We start from the raw sequence: 21201 nt of genomic DNA, 5'->3' as shown, positions 1-21201 counted from the left end.
TTCTCAATTTTATCCAGGAAAACAGAATTTGGTATTTTATCAAAAGCTTTGGTAAAGTCTGGGTAAACAATACACAGCTTTCTGAACATCTGTTAGTTTAATAATCCTGTCCAATAAAAGGAAATGGGGTTAGTCTGGCATGACCTCTTGATGAAGCCCAGCTGCCTCTTGCTAGTAATCAACACTTTCCTTTCTAGATGTTAGCCAGCCATCTCTTTAATGATTCACTTTAGACTTTCCCCAAGAATTATTTTTTAAGCCTATGTCTTCTGTCTTAGTATCAGTTCTAAAATAGAAGAGCAGCAAGGGCTAGGCAAACATGATTAAGTAACTTGCCTGGGATCACATAGCTAGGAAGTGGCTGAGGCAAGATTTGAAAATAGGTCCTCTACATCCCAGGCCTGGTGTTTTAGCCACTGTGCTATCTAGTTGCCCTCCCCCAAAATTATTAAAATCAAGCTTATTGACTTAGAATCTTTACTGGCTGCACTGATTTCTGGTCTCTTAGCTTTCTTGTAACAATTGGTTTACATCAATTAAACTGCCTTATCATCTGTGTCAATAATATCTAGTCTCTTATCTTTGTCCCATTTTTTTTTTTGCATCATCAGCTTTCTTAAACATATCAGGTCAATTTTTTTTCAATTAAATAACATATCTTCTCATTTTTATTTTTTCTTCTAATTTAGTATTGATTTTTATCTTTGTCCTAATAAGTTGCTGGTCTGAATTTGTAGATAGCCATATTTCTTAATGAAAATGACTCCCCTATTAGCAACTAGTCATTTCCTTTCTATTAAGATACAGACAAGAGATAGCTAAACAGCAGAGTAGATAGAGCACCAGGCCTGGAACCAGGAGGACCTGGGTTCTAATCTGACCTCACACACTTCCTCACTGTGTGTCCTTGGGCAAGTCATTTAACTCCAATTGCCTAGCCCTTACTGCTCTTTTGCCTTGGAACTGATACTTAGTACTGATTCTAAGATAGAAGGTAAGGACTTAAAAAAAGATAGAGGCAACTTCATTTGATATGTGTGTGGTGTTTGGTACTTATTCATGGCAATACCTTCCAAGTCTCTTCTTAATAACAGTAGATTGTGAGCCAGGCCTAGAGACGGGAGGTTCTAGGTTCAAATCTGGCCGCAGACATGTCCTAGCTGTGTGACCCTGGGCAAGTCACTTAACTTCCATTGCCTAGCCCTTATCCCTCTTCTGCCTTAGAACCAGTACAGTGTATTGGAAGGTAAGGTTTTTTAAAAAGTACTTATATATACATACATATATATATATTTGGTATTTGGGTAAATGTTTGATAGCTGACTCTGAGGAAAAAAAGCAAATCCAAAACATTTTAATCAGCATTATTAAGATTTTCTCCATCTTAAAAAGAGATAGAGGCAACTTCATTTCATATGTGTGTGGTGTTTGGTATTTATTCATGGCAATGCCTTCCAAGTCTCTTCTTTCTTAAGTCTAAAGCAATGTTGGCAAATGTTTTCAAGTTCATGTGCCCAAACTGCATCTTCAAGCCCCCTAAATAATCCCAGAGAGCGGAGGGAGGAAGTGCTTGCATTGGTCAGCTGGACAGAGGGGTAGAGCATGCAAAAAAATGTCCTCAAGTGCTGGGAAGAGGGATAATTGAGCAGCTCCCCTGTGCCACCCCACCTGTGTGCCAATATTTTGCCAACATTGATCTAGACAATTAGCAAAACAATAAATCAAGTCCTTATCTGTAGTGTTTGCCTCTTTCCAAGGTGTAAATGCTCCTTTTCACAACTGGCTCTTGTGAACTAGTACAAGCACTGGTTGAGAGACTTATTCGTGATCTACATATCTTCAACCTTTTTTTTGGTCTTATTCCTGAGTGATATTTCCCAACATATTTTTTCCCTCCATGCCTCTTCCACTTTCAATTAGTTCTATCAGTATATATTAACTTGATTTGAAGGATCTTGTCAGATTTCTCACTCCCCTACTTCTTGATCCTTTGCCACAGAGATTGGTGTATAGGCTGCAGTTATCTCATGGTGAACTGCTTATGCACATCATGTAAACAATAGAAGGTGAGATAATCAGGAGTCCCCATGAAAGGATGTTTCTATTTTCCTTTCAGCACTTACTACCTGCAAGCCCTTTCTATTTGCCTCTCTGGAGGGAACTAGGGAGCTGTTCCTTCACTTATTGACTATTCTGTTTTCTACTTTCACTTATAGCAAAAATTGAAAAAAAAATATCTTTCCTTAGATGCTTATTACTATATTAGTAGGGGGCAGATAGGTGGCACTATGGACCAAAATAGATCTAGTCAGGAAAACCTGAGTTCAAATTTAGTCTTAGATACTTATGATCTATATAGTAGACCGAGCAAATCATTTAATTTTTATCAGCCTCAGTTTCCCTATCTGTAAACTGAAGATAATTCTTCCCAGGGTTGTTATGAAGATTAAATGAGGTTAAACACAGGTAAAACACTCTGCATACCTTGAAGCACTATGTAAATTTGAGCTATTACTATTACAACCTAAGTGATCATAGACAAATAATATTTCACAGCCTTGCACAGGGCTTCTTGTTTTGAGAAATTTACTTGTGAGAAAAATAGATATAAAGAAATATATGTGTCTATGCATATGTGCACAATACATACATAAACATAATGTATGTTATTATTAATAACAAAGTATTAGTAATTAAATTAATATTTGTAAATAGGCTTATAAAAACTCTATATTGGCCGTATACCTTTCCATCCCCTTAATGCCCTCCTTCAGTATGACTGTGGGGTACAGAACTTGAAAGACACCACATAGAACTAAGCACCATTTTTTTGGTTTTCATCTGTTTCAAAAGTTACTGTGCTCCAAATGTGTCATCAGGTCCTGATTAGTGATCTGGCAATGGCCTATCCAATCTTACATTGGTTGGCCCAATGACAGAAAGGGCAGTCTGTTGCTGAGAGCATACATGAAGCTCCTCTAGCTTAGCAGAACCTGTCAGAGCAGGACACCTGGTGAGCTAGCATGAGATATTTAAGTAGGACTTTCATGGCAGCTCTTAGAAATATACTCCAAATCATTTCTGGGACCAGAGTCCTGGGTAACTAGGAGCCACATCCCAGCTCTGACACTGACTCTCTATGTGATCTTGGGCAAATCCCTTTGACTCCTTGAGTCTCATTTGCCTCATTATCAGTAAAATGAGGGGTTAGACTAGGTGATCTCTGAGTCCCCATCTAATTTTAGACCTTTGATCCTATATTCAGACAAGATAAAAAGGAATAAAGGAAGAGCTTCTCATTTAAAGTGCCAAGAGATGATGGCTAAGTCTGATGGATTTAGATGTAGCATATCTCTGAGAGCAGGGAACAAAAGCAGCTGAAGAGCTAGTCAGGAGGCAGATAGTAGGGAATACAAAGAAAAGCAAAAATTCTGAGACTTATATGAAGGTACCCTGGAGTGACTCCAAATAGTGGAGCTAGTTGGCAAGCTAACCCAGCCAGAGACCTAGGGATGCATCTTTTATAGGTCTGCCTTCTCATAGAAACAATTCCATCTCCTTAAAGCGAGTTCTCAAATCACCCAAACTATCTCCACTGCCAAGTCTCTTCATTTTTCATCCTTCCCTTACGATTCTAATGTTCTTGGTTTCCCTAAGGCAGGTCCTCCATGCTGACACCACTTGTGTAACTGATCAACATTGCTTCCAAAGATGTCTCTCTATAGAAGTGAAGAACTTTAGCATATTTAAAAAATAACACTTTGATGTAGCACTTTAAGGTTCACAAACGCCTTTACATACATATTCTTAACCCTTACAACACTGTTAGGAGGCAAGTGTTATCTTCATTTCCATTTTACAGATGAGGGAACTGAGGCTCAGAAGAAGGTAACACTAATAACATTTATAATGTATTTATATTTGTATTTATATAATGTATTTAAAGTTTGCAAAATGCTCTACAAATATAATTACATATCCTAACAACAAACCTTGAAGGTAGATGCTATTATTATACCTATTTTCTAAATAAGGAAACTGAGGCTGATGAAGTTTAAGTCACTTGCAAGGGTCACAAAGGTAGTTACTCTGATTCCTGATTCTGCACTCTGTTTTTCCACTGTCCAGCATTCCACCCTTCCCTCTTTTTGTATCCCCAGTTCCTAGCACATTGCAAGATACCTGATTAATGAATTTTTCTTGATTAAAATCTACGAAAATCAATCCACAAGCATTTGTTAAGTACCTACTATGGGACTTAACTATTTGTTAAGCCCCTGATACAGGACAAGAACTGTACCAGGTGAAATAAATGAGGACAAAGTTTATAATGATGATGATCTGTATGAGATGGGATTTGGATCTAGTTCTTTCTGACTCCAAGGCTAGCACTCTATACACTTTGCCACGTTTTTATAAGATTCCATGCCCAGAATGATTCCTCAGATTTCTTTGAACTTGCTTTTACTCTAAAGCTACAAAAATGTCACAGGATTTGAATAGGATCTACATAACTTGGCTAATGAGGCAGCAGAGTTCAGGAGGCAAAACTGAAGCCTAGAAGCTGAGCTTTGGCAAATGTTAGTTTCTTTGTCATTTTAATTGTCTGTCTGCAAAATAGAAATAGCACAGACCCAATTCACAAGGATGTCATGAGAATTAACTGATTAGTGATATGATTACAGATATAAATTCAGAAATATAAGCTAATAAACAAACCATACTCAAAGTATCAATGACAGTGCTGCTAGTATTTATGTTGCTGTCAGCCAGCCAAGTCAGCCACAGATTATAATGAAATGGTTTTGGTTTCCTGGATTTAGAGAGTATCAAATGTAGCTGTTATGACTTTTACTTTCTACAGGTTGAAGTTGATGGTGTTTCCACATATTCACTGAAAGGCTTGACATCCCTCACTGACTATAATGTTGCCATTTTTTCCATCTATGAGGAAGGGCAGTCTGAGCCTCTGATGGGGAGTTTCACCACAAGTAAGTCTTCATTCCATTTTTTGAAATGTTTTCAAAAGCAATTGGTATCTACTTACATCTCAGGAAGGCAGAACTTAGAGCAATATCTTTCCAACTCTGATTTGACTTTGGAAAGGAATGACATTCTTCCCCTGCCCTACCCAATTACCTCCACTGCCATTATTTTTAATCAAGGGAAAATGCAGTTTGCATTGTCTCAACTGGCTATTCATTTTCTTTGAAATTGAGGGAGTAGAAAGAAAGGTATTTCTTTTTTCCAGACCCAGAAACCGTAGCTAATTCTTATGTCTATTCAACTAACATAGTATAAATGACCAGATAAATTCCAAATTGTCCTTTTCAGCTGCTTATCCAGGACTGATCCACAGGGATAAAAGCACTGGTTATGGAGAGTTCAAATCCTGGTTTTACTACTTATTACTTGAGTGACCTTGGACAAATCATTTAATCTACCTGAATTTCAAATCCTTCATCTATATAGTAAACTGTGTTTTGGACTAGATTTTAATCAAATTCTCTTCCAGCTCTAGACATATCAACCTAAGATTCTATAAGCCTATGATTTTTTTTTCTCATTTCTGCACATTAGTGTATCTGGAGTGAGCCTCAACTGTATAGTATAATTAACTTGTAGAATAATTCTTGAGAGCAATTGGTTGTATTTTCATCTTTATATCTCTAAGACCTAGCAGAGTTCCCTTTCCTTTGGATATACTCTAGTTTGCCAATGTCCCTTTTAACATCCACAATTATCATTATGGGGTTGGATGAGATTTCACTAGGTCAATTATTTCTCTTGTTTTAGTCAATATAATTTCATTAATGTAGCCAAAAATTTAAAGAAAAAAAAATTGAATTGCTGTTAAATTACAGGACTCTTAGCTTGTCCTGTGCCATTGATTTTTTGAACTGAAGCATAGGATTTTACATTTATCCACACTAAATTTTATCTGTTATATTTGGCTTATTTTCTCAGTCTCCTGAATTTTTTTTCCATTACTGACTCTCTCAATCAACATTTTAGCTATCCCTCCCAGTTTTGTGTCATCTGCTAATGTGGGCTACATGCCATCTATGTCATCATGTAATGATCCCTAAGCATTTAACATTACCAAGTAATGAAGTAAGTAGTGAAGAGAATAGGGCCAACTGTGAATTCCTTCAGTCACCAGGGTGCTATTATAATCAGTCACAACAAAATAGTTGGGGAAATAGTGAATGCAATTTCCATAATTTCATGTTTTATTAAAAGAGCAAAAGAGATAGTCCAATGGAGTAGGTTCTGAAAATTAAAAACCAATAATACACACCAAGTAGAATGAACATCTATATTGTAGTGGGAAGAACATTGGATTTAGAGCAAGAGGTTCTTGTTTCAAATTCAGGCTTTGCCATTCACTACCTGTGTGAGCTGGAGCAAGTCAGTTCATCTCAAGGAAACTGTTTCCTCATGTGCAAAATCAAGGTTTTGGACTAATTGGCTTACTTTTAAAGTTGTTTCCAGATCAAGTACTTTGATCCTATGAATTACAAATGGGCTCTTAAATGGGATTCTGTTGCTTTTAAAAGCCAACTTGTTGATATTTTTTAAATGCTTTCCCCCCCATTCATGCCCTTTATGAGCACTAGGAAAAGAAAATTAGTTCACTCACCCACCCACTAAACCAGTGTGGGATTATTTTCACTTTATCTTAGTGCTCTATGACATATCTCTAGGGGAGTTTTTCTAGCTGCTCCATTCATGGTCACCCTCCAGTTTTCCAATGGCTCCAGGAAGGTTCCTGTGGTTTGGCTTTGCCAGCTCTTTTATCTGCCTAACACAATCCAAAACTTTGGCTTGCAGAACAAGTTCCAGCCCAACAGTATCTGGAGATTGATGAAGTATCAGAAGATAGTTTTAGAGTGAGTTGGAAGCCGTTATCTCTTGATGTTGCCAAGCAGAAATTGATGTGGATGCCAGTATATGGTGGAAAGGTTGAACAGGTGAGTAGAAACCAGAAGAAAATGTACAAGCTAAAAGACCAATCTTTAATTTATCATATGAGAATGGGTAGTTGTTGTCTCATTTGAGTAAGACCTCAGAACAGGCATTTTCAACCTGGGGTCCAGAAACTTTAAAGAATATATAACTTAATAACTACTTCAATAGAATTGGTTTCCCTTGTAATCCTAGGTATTTCACTTTATATATTTAAAACTATTCTGAGGAGTTCATAGGCATTTCCAGGTGGTGAAGGGGTTCATAACATGAAAAAATTAATAACTCTGCCCTAATATGTGGATGGATTTCTTTGGGCCCTCTGATTTATATTTGTTTAAAGTAAGCTGAGTGTTATAAATCCAACTAAATGAATTGCTGGTAAGTGATCTGAAAATGACACAAAACTATTCATCATTCTTCTTATTCATGTGTCTAAGTATTCTGCTAAAATGCTAATTTGTGAATATTTTATAAGCTTATCTTTTAAGGAAATATATATAATTCCATTATTTTCTAATTATATTTTATTGCACAAAAATATCCTCAGAAGTTGTCCAGGGGAATTGTTCAAATGAACTAATAGCAAAAATCACAATGGAATTAGAATCTTAATTCCATCAAATATGTAAAGTAGGATGCATTTGGAATTCACCTACAAAGAGAATATATTCTTTCTGCCATAACCGAGTAACAGTTATCAATGCATAAAGTTGAGGTCAACCTGTCTTCCAGAAGAGATGGTAAAAGGTTCATGTAACACTTTCCCACTCTTTAGATTATTAGGGCGAACTGCATTCCTCAAAAAATTGGGAAAGGCTTGTTGTAAAAGAAGACAAAGGACAGAATCCCAACCTATGTAGTAGATGGAAGGACATAAAAAAAAAGGAAGAATAAAGACCATGAGCCAAGTGGAGTTAAATAATAGATATGAGCCTCTTCCCCAAAAGTAAGGAAATTAAGACCTTGAGGTAGAAGTAACCAACTGCTCTCTAAGGAATGATGTTGTGGCTCTAAAAGTTATCATTAGATGAAAGATGAACCAATAAAAGTCAAAGGTAGAAGAGTTGTGGCTAATGACTCCACCTGAGGGGTACTATGCCTGGTGGTCACAAAGATACTTTCTGTCTTACGTTCTCATACATTCTGATCAAGTGAGACAACATTTATAAAGCAATGATGACAGTAACTGGCACCTACTTGGTTTTATATAAATATTTATTCCTTCCTTTTCTCTCCCCCTTCATGGGGCATATAATTGAGAACCCTTGCCAGACTTGATATCTACCATCCATTTCTGACAATTTATATAGTGCCACATTATCTTGACAGACAGAATTTAGAAAAATTTACTAAGACTGATGTCAATTCAACAAACATTGGCTAAATAACTACTATGTACAAGACATGGAAGCAATATGGCATAGTGGATAAGTTCTTGATTTGTAGTTGAAAAGGATGTAAGTTCAAATCCCTCTTCTAACACCTTAGGACCCTAGTCAAGTCATTTAATCTTTAAATGCCTCAGGCAAATTCATCAGTAGATATTCCAAGAATTAAGGAACTTACATATCCTTAGCACATATCTAGAGGGCAACCAGTTGGCACCGTGGATAGTGTTTTGAATTTAGAGTCAGGAAGACTTAAGTTCAAAGATGGCCTCTGATACTTGCTGTCTGTGTGACTTGGGCAAACCATTTAACCCTGTTTCCATTAGTTTCTTCATCTATAAAATGAGTTGGTAAAGGAAATGAGTGACTCTGGGCAAGTCAGAACTCCCACTATCTAGCCTTACCACTTTTCTGTCTTGGAATCAATACACACTATTGATTCTAATATATAAGGAGAGGGTTTAAAAAAAGAAAGAAAGAAATGCCAAGCCACTTCAGTATTTTTGCCAAGAAAATCACAAATGGATCATTAAGGATTGGACATGACTGAAAAATGACTAAAAAGCATTCACATTTTTACAAGGCACTGCATTAAGAAAATGATGTTTATGAGTGAAAATTGGATCATTTAATATATTTTAATGGTAATTTCATCTTTTAAAAGATAGCCAAATCAATAAGAACTGATTTTTTGGAACCAATTTAAACTAATAAAGAGGAATTAGTTGCTGATGGGAACATTGGGGAGAAGTGATTAATTGTCACCTTAGAATTTATGACAGAAAAGAGAAGAAATGCCAGGTTTGCACTAACATGCATCCTAGATTTTGAGAGAATTTCAAAAGGACCAGAGATAGGAGAAGTAGGATCCCCACGGCCTAAAGTTCTATTGGAGAAATAAACTCAGGAGACATGGGAAGTGCTACAGATTGAATGCACACCAAGAGTGTACTTACTTATCTGTCACAAAGCAAATTACACCCTATATTACTGAAAGAACCAAAAGAATGGAATTCCTCAGTCATCGTTAGTGACCTTTGAAAGATCCTGGAACCTGAGAATAGATTCACAAGACAGAAAAGCAAGTGTCCTGAATTCTAGAAAAGAAAAGAGTGTAGTTTGTAAACTACAGGTAAGGACACCTACCTTTAGTTTCTAACAAAATTCTAGTATAAATAAAAGACTGGTTGCTGGATATCTAGAAAAGGATGCAATGGTCCTAGAGAGCCAACATGATTTCCCTGAAAGCAGGTCATATGAGACTAAATTAATTTCTTTTCTGGTGGAGTTAAGAAGCTGATACATCAGGAAAATGGTATAAATATTGTTTGTTTACCAAGATCTTGCTTGTTTCTGATATATTTATCAGTCATTTTTGTTTTCACATTTTATTCATTTCTGGAAATGATATCCTTCCACTCCTCCATCCAAATGAAGCCTTCCTTAAAACAAAGAACACCAGTTAAGCAAAACTAACTGATTCTAGCAATCTTACCTAACAGTACATGCAACATTTCCAAATGTAGTCCCTCACTTCGCTGCCAAAAGGAAGGAGATGATTCCTTATTTCTTCATTACAATTATTCAATGTTTGACTTCACTTTAGCAAAGCACTTGATAAAGTTCCTTGAGATGGCTTTTTGGAAAGGATGGTGAAATGTAGGCTAAATTGTTGGTGTCACATTCAAATAGAAAAGGCATCACTAATATTGTCTTCATTTTAAAATGTAATGTTGTCTATGTTGTGTTTTTATTTGTTTTGTTAAATATTTCCCAAATACATTTTAATCTGACACAAGCCTCATTGGAGTATTATGAGCAGCATGACAAGCCAGGTGCATGTTTGATGTCTCTGGGCTAGATGGTTGTATGAAAGGATAGATTCATAACCTGTTGAATGGCACAGAAAGGAGTTTCCAGAGAGTGCCCTGGGGATTTGTGATTGACCTTGTACTGTTTAACATTCATCATTGATTTGTATAAAAACGTACATTGTATGCTTGTTTGATTTGTTGGTGGTGCAATATTAGAAGATATAGCTAAGAGAAAGGGGGAAAAAAGCATTATCAAGCACCAACTAAGTGCCAGGTGCTGAGGCTTTATACCTGTTACCTCATTTGGTTCTTACAACAGCCCTAGAAAGTAAATACTATTATAATCCCTGTTACATTTAAGGAAACTAAGGCTGGCAAAGGTTAAATGACTCTTCACTGCAAAACCAGTTAAGTATCTGAAGCCAAAGTTGAAGTTAGATCTTCCTGATTCCAGGCTGAGCACTATATCCACTGTGCCACTTAGATGACACAATGAATGACAGGATCCTCCAAAATCTTAACAGTCTGTAACACTGGGCCGAAACAAATAGGGTAAAATTTAATAGATGTAAATCTAAAGTCTTACTCTTGGATTTAAAAAAAAATCAACTTACAAATACAAATTGGAGAAGCATGGAAAGCCAGTTGAGAGATAGGGGATTTTAGTAGACTGAAATTTCATTAATCAATTAAAAACTCAATGATCAAAAGTTTGGCCAGTGAATAATGATTTTTTTTCCAGCCATAGCAACTCATGAAGATGATCAAAGAAGTTGTGACCTGTGTCAATAAAGGAAATGGCTAAAACAATAAAATTACTTAATCTCGAATTAAGTTAATTGGTTTCAAATAGGGTAGCATATTCTCAGTTACATTTTCTTAACTAGTTTCTCCTTCTTCTTGTTCTTGTTCTCTTTCCTTCATTCCTTTGTTCCTTCGTTCCTTCCTCCCTTCCTTCCTCCCACCCTTCCTTCTTCCCTTCCTTCCTTCGTTCCTTCGTTCCTTCCTTCCTTCCTTCCTTCCTTCCTTCCTTCCTTCCTTCCTTCCTTCCTTCCTTCCTTCCTTCTTTCCTTTCTCCTGATCCTTCTTCTCCATCATTATGTGACAACTGACTAAATATATTTCAGGTTGTCTTAAATGAAGATCAAGATACATATGTTATTGAAGGACTACAACCTGGCACAGAGTATGAAGTTTCTCTGTTGGCAGTACTCAGTGATGAAAGTGAGACAGAAGTGTTGAGCGTTTTTGGAACTACACGTAAGTCATGATACAAGCTGGAATGCTGCTAGCCAAAACTGTTTCATTACAATTTGTACAATTCTAGACTTGTCCTCCTATATCCAACAAACTTGGGTTTTCTTTTTCCCCTAGAGCCCCTGACATGGGACTTAGCCCCTTCCATTGCAATTTATCTGTACTGTAACTATATTTACTTTCAGGCCCCAGGTATCAGATAAAAGTCTGCTCAATGATCCCCTGCTAGTGTGTTTACCAGGAAGAATAGGGGACCCTTACAGATATCCCATATAAATTAATTGTCACCTTCTGGCTACAGTGCCCCTTCCCTGTCTTTAATTCTAACCCTTTAATGACTCAAATGGTAGGATTATATGGCTGGTTAAGATGTATTAAAATTGTATCTTGTTCTAGTCCCCCCTGACCACTCACCACCTTCCTTCTAGTCAATATAGTAAGTTTATAAGTAATTGTTAATTAATTTATGAAATTATGAAATAGGGCAGACACACCTGGTTCTTTGATATTCACCAGGAAACACTGCAAAAGCAGTGGGAAGCGAGACTTCAAGTCATATTTTAATAAGGCATGGAGTGCATAAGGGCAAATAGGCACAGAAAGTACAGAGGCAGATGGTGGGGGTAGTATGTACAGAAGCAGATGGTGTGTGGAAGGGGATGTGTGGTGGAAGGATATGGGTAGCCTGGGGAAGAGAATAGGACAGGGAAAGTTACAGAGAGCAACTCACATAACATTGTATTAGAGTGGAGAAGATAGGCATGATTCTAGATTAGGATTGGCAAGGGATGAAAGGATATAAGACAAAAGAACAAAGAACTCAAGGATTGGGGACAGTATAAAGTTAAACTTGTTTACTATCAAGTGAAAATTTTGAAGGGAGGAAGAAGAGAGAATGGAATAAACATTTATTAAATGCTTACTTTGTCCTAAACACTGGGCTAAGCACTTTACAAATATCTCATTTGATCCTCACAACAACCCTGTGAAATAAGTGCTATTATTATTCCCATTTTATAGTGGAGGAAATCAAGGCAGATGGAGATTGTCATTTGCTCAGGGTTATACAGCTAGTCAGTGTCTGGGACTGGATTTGAACTCAGTTCTTCCTGACTCTAGGCTAAGTGCTTTATCTACTATGCCAAAAATGACATAAGGAAGTGTGCAGATATTGGCCTGTGACAATAGGAAGGATTGGAGTAACTGAAGATTGTAATCAATCAACCAATAAGCATCTATTAAGCAGCACCTACTAAGTGCCAGACACTGTGCTAGGTGCTATGGATACAAAAAACTATAATGAAATAGTCCCTACTCACAAAGGTTGTTGTGTAGTCTACTGTTTCAGCTATGTCTGACTCTACATGAACCCATTTGAGGTTTCTTGGCAATGATACTGGGGTGGTTTGCCATTTCCCTTTGCAGCTCATTTTACAGATGATGAAATTCAGGCAGGGTTAAGTGACTTGCCATGTGTCACATAAATAGTAAATATCTGAGACTGGACTTGAACTCGGGTCTTGAACTTTAGGTCCTATGCTTTATCCACTGTGCCACTAACAAAGGGCTCATGTGTAAATAGGGAAATGCTAACAATGAGAGCCAAGTGTGAAGGGTTAGCTCAGGATTCAACCAAAACCCCTATCAGTACTTAAACTCCATAAAACTATGGTGCTCTGGTTGAATCTATGTACATGGTTGGTGTAGTTGAAAGAGCCCTGGATTTTGGAATCAGAAGACATGGGTTCCAACTTCATCACTTCTACTTATTGCCTGTTTGGCTTTGGATAAGGCAACCTTTTGGACCTCGATTTCTTCATTTTTAAAGGAAGGAGTTGGACCAAATGACTTCTAAGGTCTCTTCCAACTCTAAATTTATGATAATCTGACAAGCTAATCTGATCCAGCTGTAATATTTTATGAATTTTTCAGTTAGATGACTTCTATGCTCCCTCCCTTCCATCTCTAACTCCTGTCACTGTATGAGCCTTTCCACACACAAAACACAAGCATTTGATGAGTCTGTCCACACGCTGGGAGGACTCTGGATACAGAAAGATATATCTAGCCTTGAGCAGTCAAGCACATATTTCCAATAGATCCGTTTCACAAGGCTAGTTGGGATTATAAAAACCTTCAAGATAACAGACAATAACATCAATCTTTCTCCATATTATGCTGTACATGACAAGTACCCAAGTTCAAAGCAACTTTCTGCCTTTCCATAAGAAGCTGACATTAGGACTCTGAAGACATAATTGTGGGTCAAATGTGTGGGTCAAATTTTGGATTAAATTATTAAAACACTCTATTAGAAATTTTGTCCTCTATAGAGAAGATTCCTCATATGCCATTCCAGATGGGATAAAATTATGCCAGAATAATAATAGTAAATAGCTAATATTTATATGGGCAGCTAGGTGACACAGGAGATAGAGCACTGGGTCTGGAGTCAGGAAGACTCATCTTTCCAAGGTCAAATCTGGCATTAGACACTAGCTTTGTGACCCTGTGCAAGTCATTTAACCCTTTTTGCCTCAGTTTTCTCATCTGTAAAATGAGCTCAAGAAGGAAATGGCAAACTGCTTTAGTATTTTTGCCAAGAAAACCCCAAATAGGGTCATGAATGGGAAACAACTGAAGAAGAACAAAAATAACAAATTTATAACATGGCTTTCTTCCTTTGAAAATGACCGATAGGAACGATCAAATGTAATAGACTTTGTTGCTAACAGCAATACAATGATCCAGAACAATTCTGAGGGACTAATGGCAAAGAATGCTATCCACCTCCAGAGAAAGAACTATTGGAGTAAGAATGCAGGTGGGAGCATATCACTTGTTTATTTGGGTATATGTTTTGGGGTTTTGGTTTTGTAAGATTATTCACTTTCAAAAATGAATAATATGGAAACATGTTTTGCATGATAATACATGTATAACCCAGACTGAATTGCTTGCCAGCTCCAGGAGTGAGAGGGACACAATTTGAAAAATAAATAAATAAAATGACACACAAACACACACACATACAGAAACAAACCTGGTGCACTGCTTCCCAAATTACCTTTTATTTAACTTCTTTGTACATATTTGTATTTATTCACTTAATATTTATGCTAGATATATTTATAGATAGTAATTTTTTAAATTAGAATGTAAGCTTTTTATTTTTTGGTACTTGTATCCCCAGTGTCTAGGTCAGGGCCTGGCCCATGAAGATGATGAATAATTGCTTCATCTAAGTCAGATAAAACTAGTGAAGAGCTTGGCTTTTAGTATTGACCATGGCAACTCCCCTGATTTGGAGGGAGGAAGAGGATAAGGGTTCATGTGATTGAATCACTAGGCTCGATGTATGAATAAGCTACCCTATTCTGGTGTATTTTACTCTTATGTGGAACTGGCAACAGAGTTGCACATCCTGGAAAAAGGGAGACCCCACCCAAGCGAAGGCTCTATGATCTACATGGAAGATTAGAAATATTGTATCAGTGTGTGTTCATCAATTCATCCAGGCACCTAGTCAGAGGACCTATTGCATCAATTCCTCTGTAGCTATCTGACTTACAGAAGGGTAATAAGTCTATTAGAATATACTTTCTTGAATAAAAGAAACTTCAAATACTTTCCTGCCAATTTGGAAAAATGAATTAATTCCATAAGCCTATATGTCCTCTAGCATGACATTAGCACATCAAATTCACTGTTCTTCCCTATCGTTATCCTCTCCAACCACCAACATTTCCCTTCCCATGAAAAGTAGTTCTGTCTTTAATACAATAGAACTTTTTAAAGAGGGTTTCAGAGGGATCTTTTTATTCTTAAAAAAGGGGAAATTGAAAATGTTCCTCTTCCTTCCTCCCCTAAAAACATCCCCTCTAGCGTTTCTTCAAGGAACAAAGTCTTAGCTATGAAAGAAACACCTTTTTTTCTGCCATATAGATAGACAACCTAGAAGGGAATGCTTTACCTGATACAATAAGCGTGTGAGAACTAGCCATCAGAGGAGAGTAAGGGAGAAGGCAGAAAAGAAACAAGCAATGTTTGATAATGTTCAGGGGAAAGAAATCAAACAAGAGGGAGGCGATGGCAAAGACAAAACATCTACTCCATGGATATGTTTTAATTGGGATTCCTTTAGTGTATGAGTTTGACTAGATAATCAATGAGGTCCCTTTATATACTCAGATTCTATGATTCCATATCATTTTGTCAATTTAGTACAGATTCACCAGAGTACATCTAGCCCCATGTTGGCAAACCTATGGCAATGTGCTAGAACATGCCAGAGAGGGCTACTCCCTTTCCCCTTTCCACCTGAGGACATTTCTCATATGACCTGCCCCTCTGTCCAGCAACCCAATAGGAGCACTTCTCTCTCTCTCCTGTCTGGGGTAAGGAGGCGGGGGGGGGGGGGGGGGGGAGTGCTCACATGTGGCATGAGGGTTGAAGTTTGGGTATTCAGTCTCTAAAAGGTTCACCATCACTGATCAAGCCCTATCTGGTCAGGTTGACAGGTGAATCCTCATTGAAATGATTTGTACATCAGCAACAAGTAGTCAATGATGGAGCCAGAACTATAACCTGATAACTCTTGACTCAAATTCTAGTGTTTTTTCTTTTATACCAGACTGCTTCAATTGCCTCTAATCCTTGAGGCTGCCATCTTTATGTCAGAAGATGGATAGCATGGCTTGTTGTTCCCAGTACTCAGGAATAGGTGGTTGGTCATTCAATTGCTCAGAGTTCTTAAGTCTTTCAAAGCTGTTATTCTTTTGGGTGTTGTGGTTATTGCATAAATTGTTTTTCTCACTCATTTATTCATTCATTCAATTAGTATTTATTGAGTGCCTGCCATATGGCTACTCTACCACTGGGCTTTCATTCTGTTGTTTTAGTCATGTCTGACCCTTCATGACTCCATTTGGTGTTTTCTTGGCAAAGATACTGGAATGGTTTGCCATTTCCTTCTCCAGTTCATTTTACAGATGAGAAAACCAAGGCAAACAGGGTTAAGTGACTTGTCCAAGGGTTATGTAGCTAGTGTAAAGATGAGATTAACTCTCCCCTGCCCATTTTTAGATTTAATCACCAGAAGTATATACCCCACTTACACTTGAGTGGGGGAGGTCTGTGACCCACATGTGCAATAGTGGGTGACAAATCTGAATTGACTGACTGCCCTCTGGGCAGCCCTAAGCAAAGCTTTAGCTGTAATTGGTACATGTAAAATGGAAGGAAGTCAGTGGGCTCCTGAGAAATGTAGTTCAAAGGCACAAGATTTCCAATCACACACTAGTAAGCACCTGAGGCCATATTTAAATTTGCATCTTTCTGATTCCAGGCCTGGAACCCATCCACTATACCACCTAGCTGCCCTATAAAGGTATAGGTCAGATTAAATTGCCTTTCTGAGAGAGTGCTAGCCCTGTACACAATACTGCCCCTCAGTTACTCCCTGCCTTTGAAACACACCTGGGTCTATGGTTTCTGTAAAGTCAAAGCTCCTCAGGATAGGAGCACAGGTTAAGGCTTTCTCTGAAAGCACGTCAGGGAGTACCATGTTAACCCTCAGAAGTATAAACAAAGGGATTTTATGCAAACATCAAGGAGCCTGAAGTGGTGTGTGTGTGTGTGTGTGTGTGTGCGCGCGCTCTTGAAGCAGTTCAGGTGGTGCCATGCTGGCTTGATGAGGTATGTGTGCTTTTGCCTTCAATTGGGGGGAGGGAGGGGAGAGTAGGACCAAGACACTGAGACAGACACCAGGAGCACAGTGCTACACCTAGTCTACTTACCTGAGCTAAAGAGCTGTCCAGATAGTTCAGGCTGGAATGATTGGTATCTTTTTAATCTAAGACTCTTGGCACCAGAGATGCTTAGCTTTTCTGAAGAGATAAGTCTCCCATACCCCTGGACCACTCTAAACAGCTCCAAGTCTGTTATGGAAGGGCACAATCTGTATACTCTCCTGCCACCCAGTAACTACCTACCTTAAAACAAACCTAAGTCGATATAATACCAAATCTGGCTACCCAGTACAGGTGCATAGGAGTCCCTGAAAGTAATACCACCCTTCAAAAGTATAGAGAAAAGAGCTTTTGAGGAGACATCAAGAAGTGGGGGAGATGTCTAGGGCCTGTGGGGTGTCTGGGTGGTGTGCCTGAACAGAATGGATTCAGAAAAGAACTGAGATGGACTTTGGGAACTGTAAAGATTAAAATTTAGGGGAGACTGAGGCAGGTAGAAATTAGTTTCTCTCTGCAAGGAGTATTATATTTTTTTGAGGTTTATTGAAGATTAAGGATTAAAGAAAATACAGGATAAGAAAACACGTGCCTAGGCCAGAGGCCTAGTCAAGACCTCACCTACATTATGGAAAGAGCCACGTCTGCTCCAAAACAGAAGTCCAAAAGAGAGAGCTCAAAAGCCTTTGCAATCAGCTTAAGTACCTTCTCGATCTCGCCCACCTCAGAATTCCGTGAGATTACAAAGCATTTTGGGGAAGTGGAGCAAGGACTTGTGGGGATTGAAGTCCAGAGTTCAAATCTCAATTTTACAGAACCCAGGGTCTGCTCTCTGCATCACAAAGTGCCCAACATATTCAGTTGACGCTAAAGATCTGTCCAAGTGGTTCAGATAAGAGTGTGATTGATGCCTGTCAAAAATAAGGGCCCTTGCACCAGAGATGCTTAGTCTTTCTTTTCCTGGTTGAATCTCCTCCAGGATGTAAGGGGGAAGAAGGGGTTATTTTTAAAAGGGTTGGACTGGATTATTTAAGAGTGTGGTCGCCAGAAATTTATATTAATTTCAAAGAGATTTATTACAATTTATTTACAAAATGTAGAAAGAGTGAAGTAAGAAAAACCAGAGAGAGGATAGGGTAAGGTATCTAGCCTAAGCACTAAGTAATTTAATTCCAGCCTCTAACCCAACCCAGGCAAAAAGAGTTGGTTCTTAGCTTGCCTAGGCAAAGCCAAGGACCTGGGGAAAAAAACTCTCTTAAGAGACTAGTCCCTCTTTAGGCTAGTTTCTTCAGAAAATATCCAGGAAGGGAGTCAGCTCTTTCACTCATAAAGTGTCAGATCAACAATCTCATCAGGAACAGTGTCTCAGGTCCAGTTAGTAGATTTCTCCTTCAGTGTCCACTCCAAAGAATGAAGAAGTGTCTCTCACAGGAAGTGACTGTTCCTCTTAAAGACACTCCTTTTGTGTCACTTCCTGTGTCTTCTTCCACTTTTTCATTCTTTGGAGGCATTGCCCAAGAGGCAGTCAGTTGATTCTGAGTTATCACCCACTATCACACACATGGTTCATAGACCTCCCACTTAATGATTAAGTGGGATGGTTACACTTTTGGTGATTAGATCTAAAAAACGGGCAGATCTTCCCATTCAACTTTAAATAGGGTGTTCTAAAAATAGACAGGGATTACAATTTTAATCTTCACAATCAGGGGAGAGTTAATTTTAATATTCACAAGGACTAGACTACACCCTTTTACCCCCACCCAAAGATTCCAGCTTGAGATCTCCCTCCCCAATAAGCCTTACTGAAAACTTCAGCTGACATCCGTCTCTCCATACATATTTCCAATCTTCTCTGCCTCTTTCAGAGAAAGCCTTATAAATCAATCCATAAGCATTTACTATTTGCTTTTCAAGTTCTAACTATTCTTCTTAGCATTAGGGGTACAAAACCAAAAGTGAAATAGTCCCTGCCTTCAAGGAGCTTATATTCTTTTTTTTTATTTTAATTTTTAAATTTAAATAACTTTTCCCAATTGCAGGTAAGAACAATTTTAATATTCTTTTAAAAAAAATCTTAAGTTTCAAAATCACTTAAAATGTTTTTTTTATTATTAGTCATTTTGTGGAAGAAAACTTGAACAAAAAAAGAAAGTAAAATATAGTATGTTTCAGTCTGCATTCAGACTCCATCAATTCTTTCTCTAGTGGTGGATAACATCTTTCAGTTTGAGTTCTTTGGAATTGTGTTGCATCACTGAATTGCTAAGACTATCTAGGTCATTCACAGTTGTTCATTATATAATATTGTTGTTTGTGAACATTGTGCACAATGTTCTGGTTCTATACCCTTCACTTTGCATTAGTTCATGTAAGTCTTTCCAGAATTTTCTGAAATTATTCTGTTGGTCATTTCCTTTAGCACAGTAGTATTCCATGATAGTTATATATCACAAAATCCATCTCAGCCATTTCTCAATTGATAGACATTTCCCCAGTTTGCAATTCTTTGCTACAATAAAAGAACTAATCTCTTTGGAATATGTAATAAAGTATATTGACTCTTATTATTTATTGGTTATTTGTTATTTATAACAGATATAGACCTAGTAGTGATATTGCTGTGTCAAAGGGTATGCACAGTTTAAATCCTTTTAGGCATAGCTTCAAATTACTCTCCCCTGGAGTGGTAAAATCAATCAATTTACAACTCCACTAACAGTGCATTAGGGGCCCAGTTTTTCCGTATTCCCTCCAACATTTGTCATTTTCCTTTTCTGTCATATTAGCTAATCTGATTGGTGTGAGGTGGCACCTCAAAGTTGTTTTAATGAGCATTTCTTAATCAAAAGTGATTTAAATCATTTTTCTAAAGTTTTAAGTATCAATTTTTTATATCACCAGTTATTCCAATCATCCCTTCCCCTCTCTCATCTAGAGAGCCATCCCATAATATGAGTGGTATTTTTAAGAAAAGGAAAATATCAACATAACTAATCATTGCATTGTATAAGCACAAAAATATGTGCAATGTATAATATCTATGTACTTCCTATCTCCACAAAGGAGTAGATTGGAAGCACTTTCTATATTAAAGCTTTTTTCATACAACTATAGATAGCTTTCATTTCTTTTTTAATTCAAAGATATTTTATTTTCCCAATTACATGTAATAATAATTTTCAAAATACATTTTCCAATATTATAAGATCCAAACAGTATCCGTCCTTCCCTTCTCTCCCCCCCCCCTCAGAGATGGTAAGCAATTTTATCTGGGCATATATGTATTATTATGCAAAACACACTTCCATATTGGTCACTGTTGTAAGAGCACACTCATACAAAAACAAAATCCCCAAATAAAACTGTAAATACACTGATGTGAAAGATGGCATGCTTTGATCTGTATCTATCTGACTTCAGTAGTTCTTTCTCTGGAGATGAATAGCATTTCCCATTGTAAATTCTTCATAATTATCCCAGATTATTGCATTGGATGGCTTTGATTTCTTTGTCTAAAAACTACCTTTTCATGAGGAAGTTTATATTCTAATGAAGGAGACAAGCAGATATATAAAAGATACATAGAAAGTAGATACTGTACAAGATACATTTAGAAGAAAAGGCATCAATTTATAATAGTTGTGGCACATGACAATGTTACCATCCTGTTATTTTGATGGTGCATTATATTTCTCCAATAAATTAATATAATACATCCATGAAGAAGAAGATGATGATGATGAGAAGGAGGATGATGATGGTTTGTATGGAGAAGGCAGAGACAGGAAAGGATTCTCTAAGAAAGTGGCTGCTTGAGCTGGTTCTTGAAGGAAGTCAGGGATTACAAGAGGCAGAAGAGAGGAAAGAGAGCATGGCAGGCAGGGGGCACAGTTAGTACAAACCCATGGAGGTGAAACATAGAACATTTTGTGTGAAGAACAATGAGTAAGCCTGGAGATGAGTAAAATGATAGGAAGGAGGCACAATGTGAAGAGCTTCACATGCCAGAGAGAATTTAAT

The 21201-nt window shown here is 37.5% G+C and overlaps 1 protein-coding gene across 2 annotated transcripts in view; it reads left to right on the top strand.

The window, feature by feature from the left end:
* Positions 1-21201, top strand: part of COL14A1 (collagen type XIV alpha 1 chain) — a 297645-nt gene that overhangs the window by 125909 nt on the left and 150535 nt on the right. For both annotated transcript variants that reach the window (XM_056823153.1, XM_056823151.1), the window contains exons 15-17: positions 4865-4991; positions 6835-6974; positions 11302-11434. In XM_056823153.1, the coding sequence (XP_056679131.1) occupies positions 4865-4991; positions 6835-6974; positions 11302-11434 (400 nt within the window). The remainder of the gene's footprint in view (positions 1-4864; positions 4992-6834; positions 6975-11301; positions 11435-21201) is intronic.

The sequence above is a fragment of the Monodelphis domestica genome, chromosome 3 (assembly GCF_027887165.1).
Source record: "Monodelphis domestica isolate mMonDom1 chromosome 3, mMonDom1.pri, whole genome shotgun sequence".
NCBI classification, from domain to species: Eukaryota; Metazoa; Chordata; class Mammalia; order Didelphimorphia; family Didelphidae; genus Monodelphis; species Monodelphis domestica.
The sequence above is the reverse complement of the archived record's forward strand: the minus strand, read 5'-3'. Positions and strand labels throughout refer to the sequence as shown.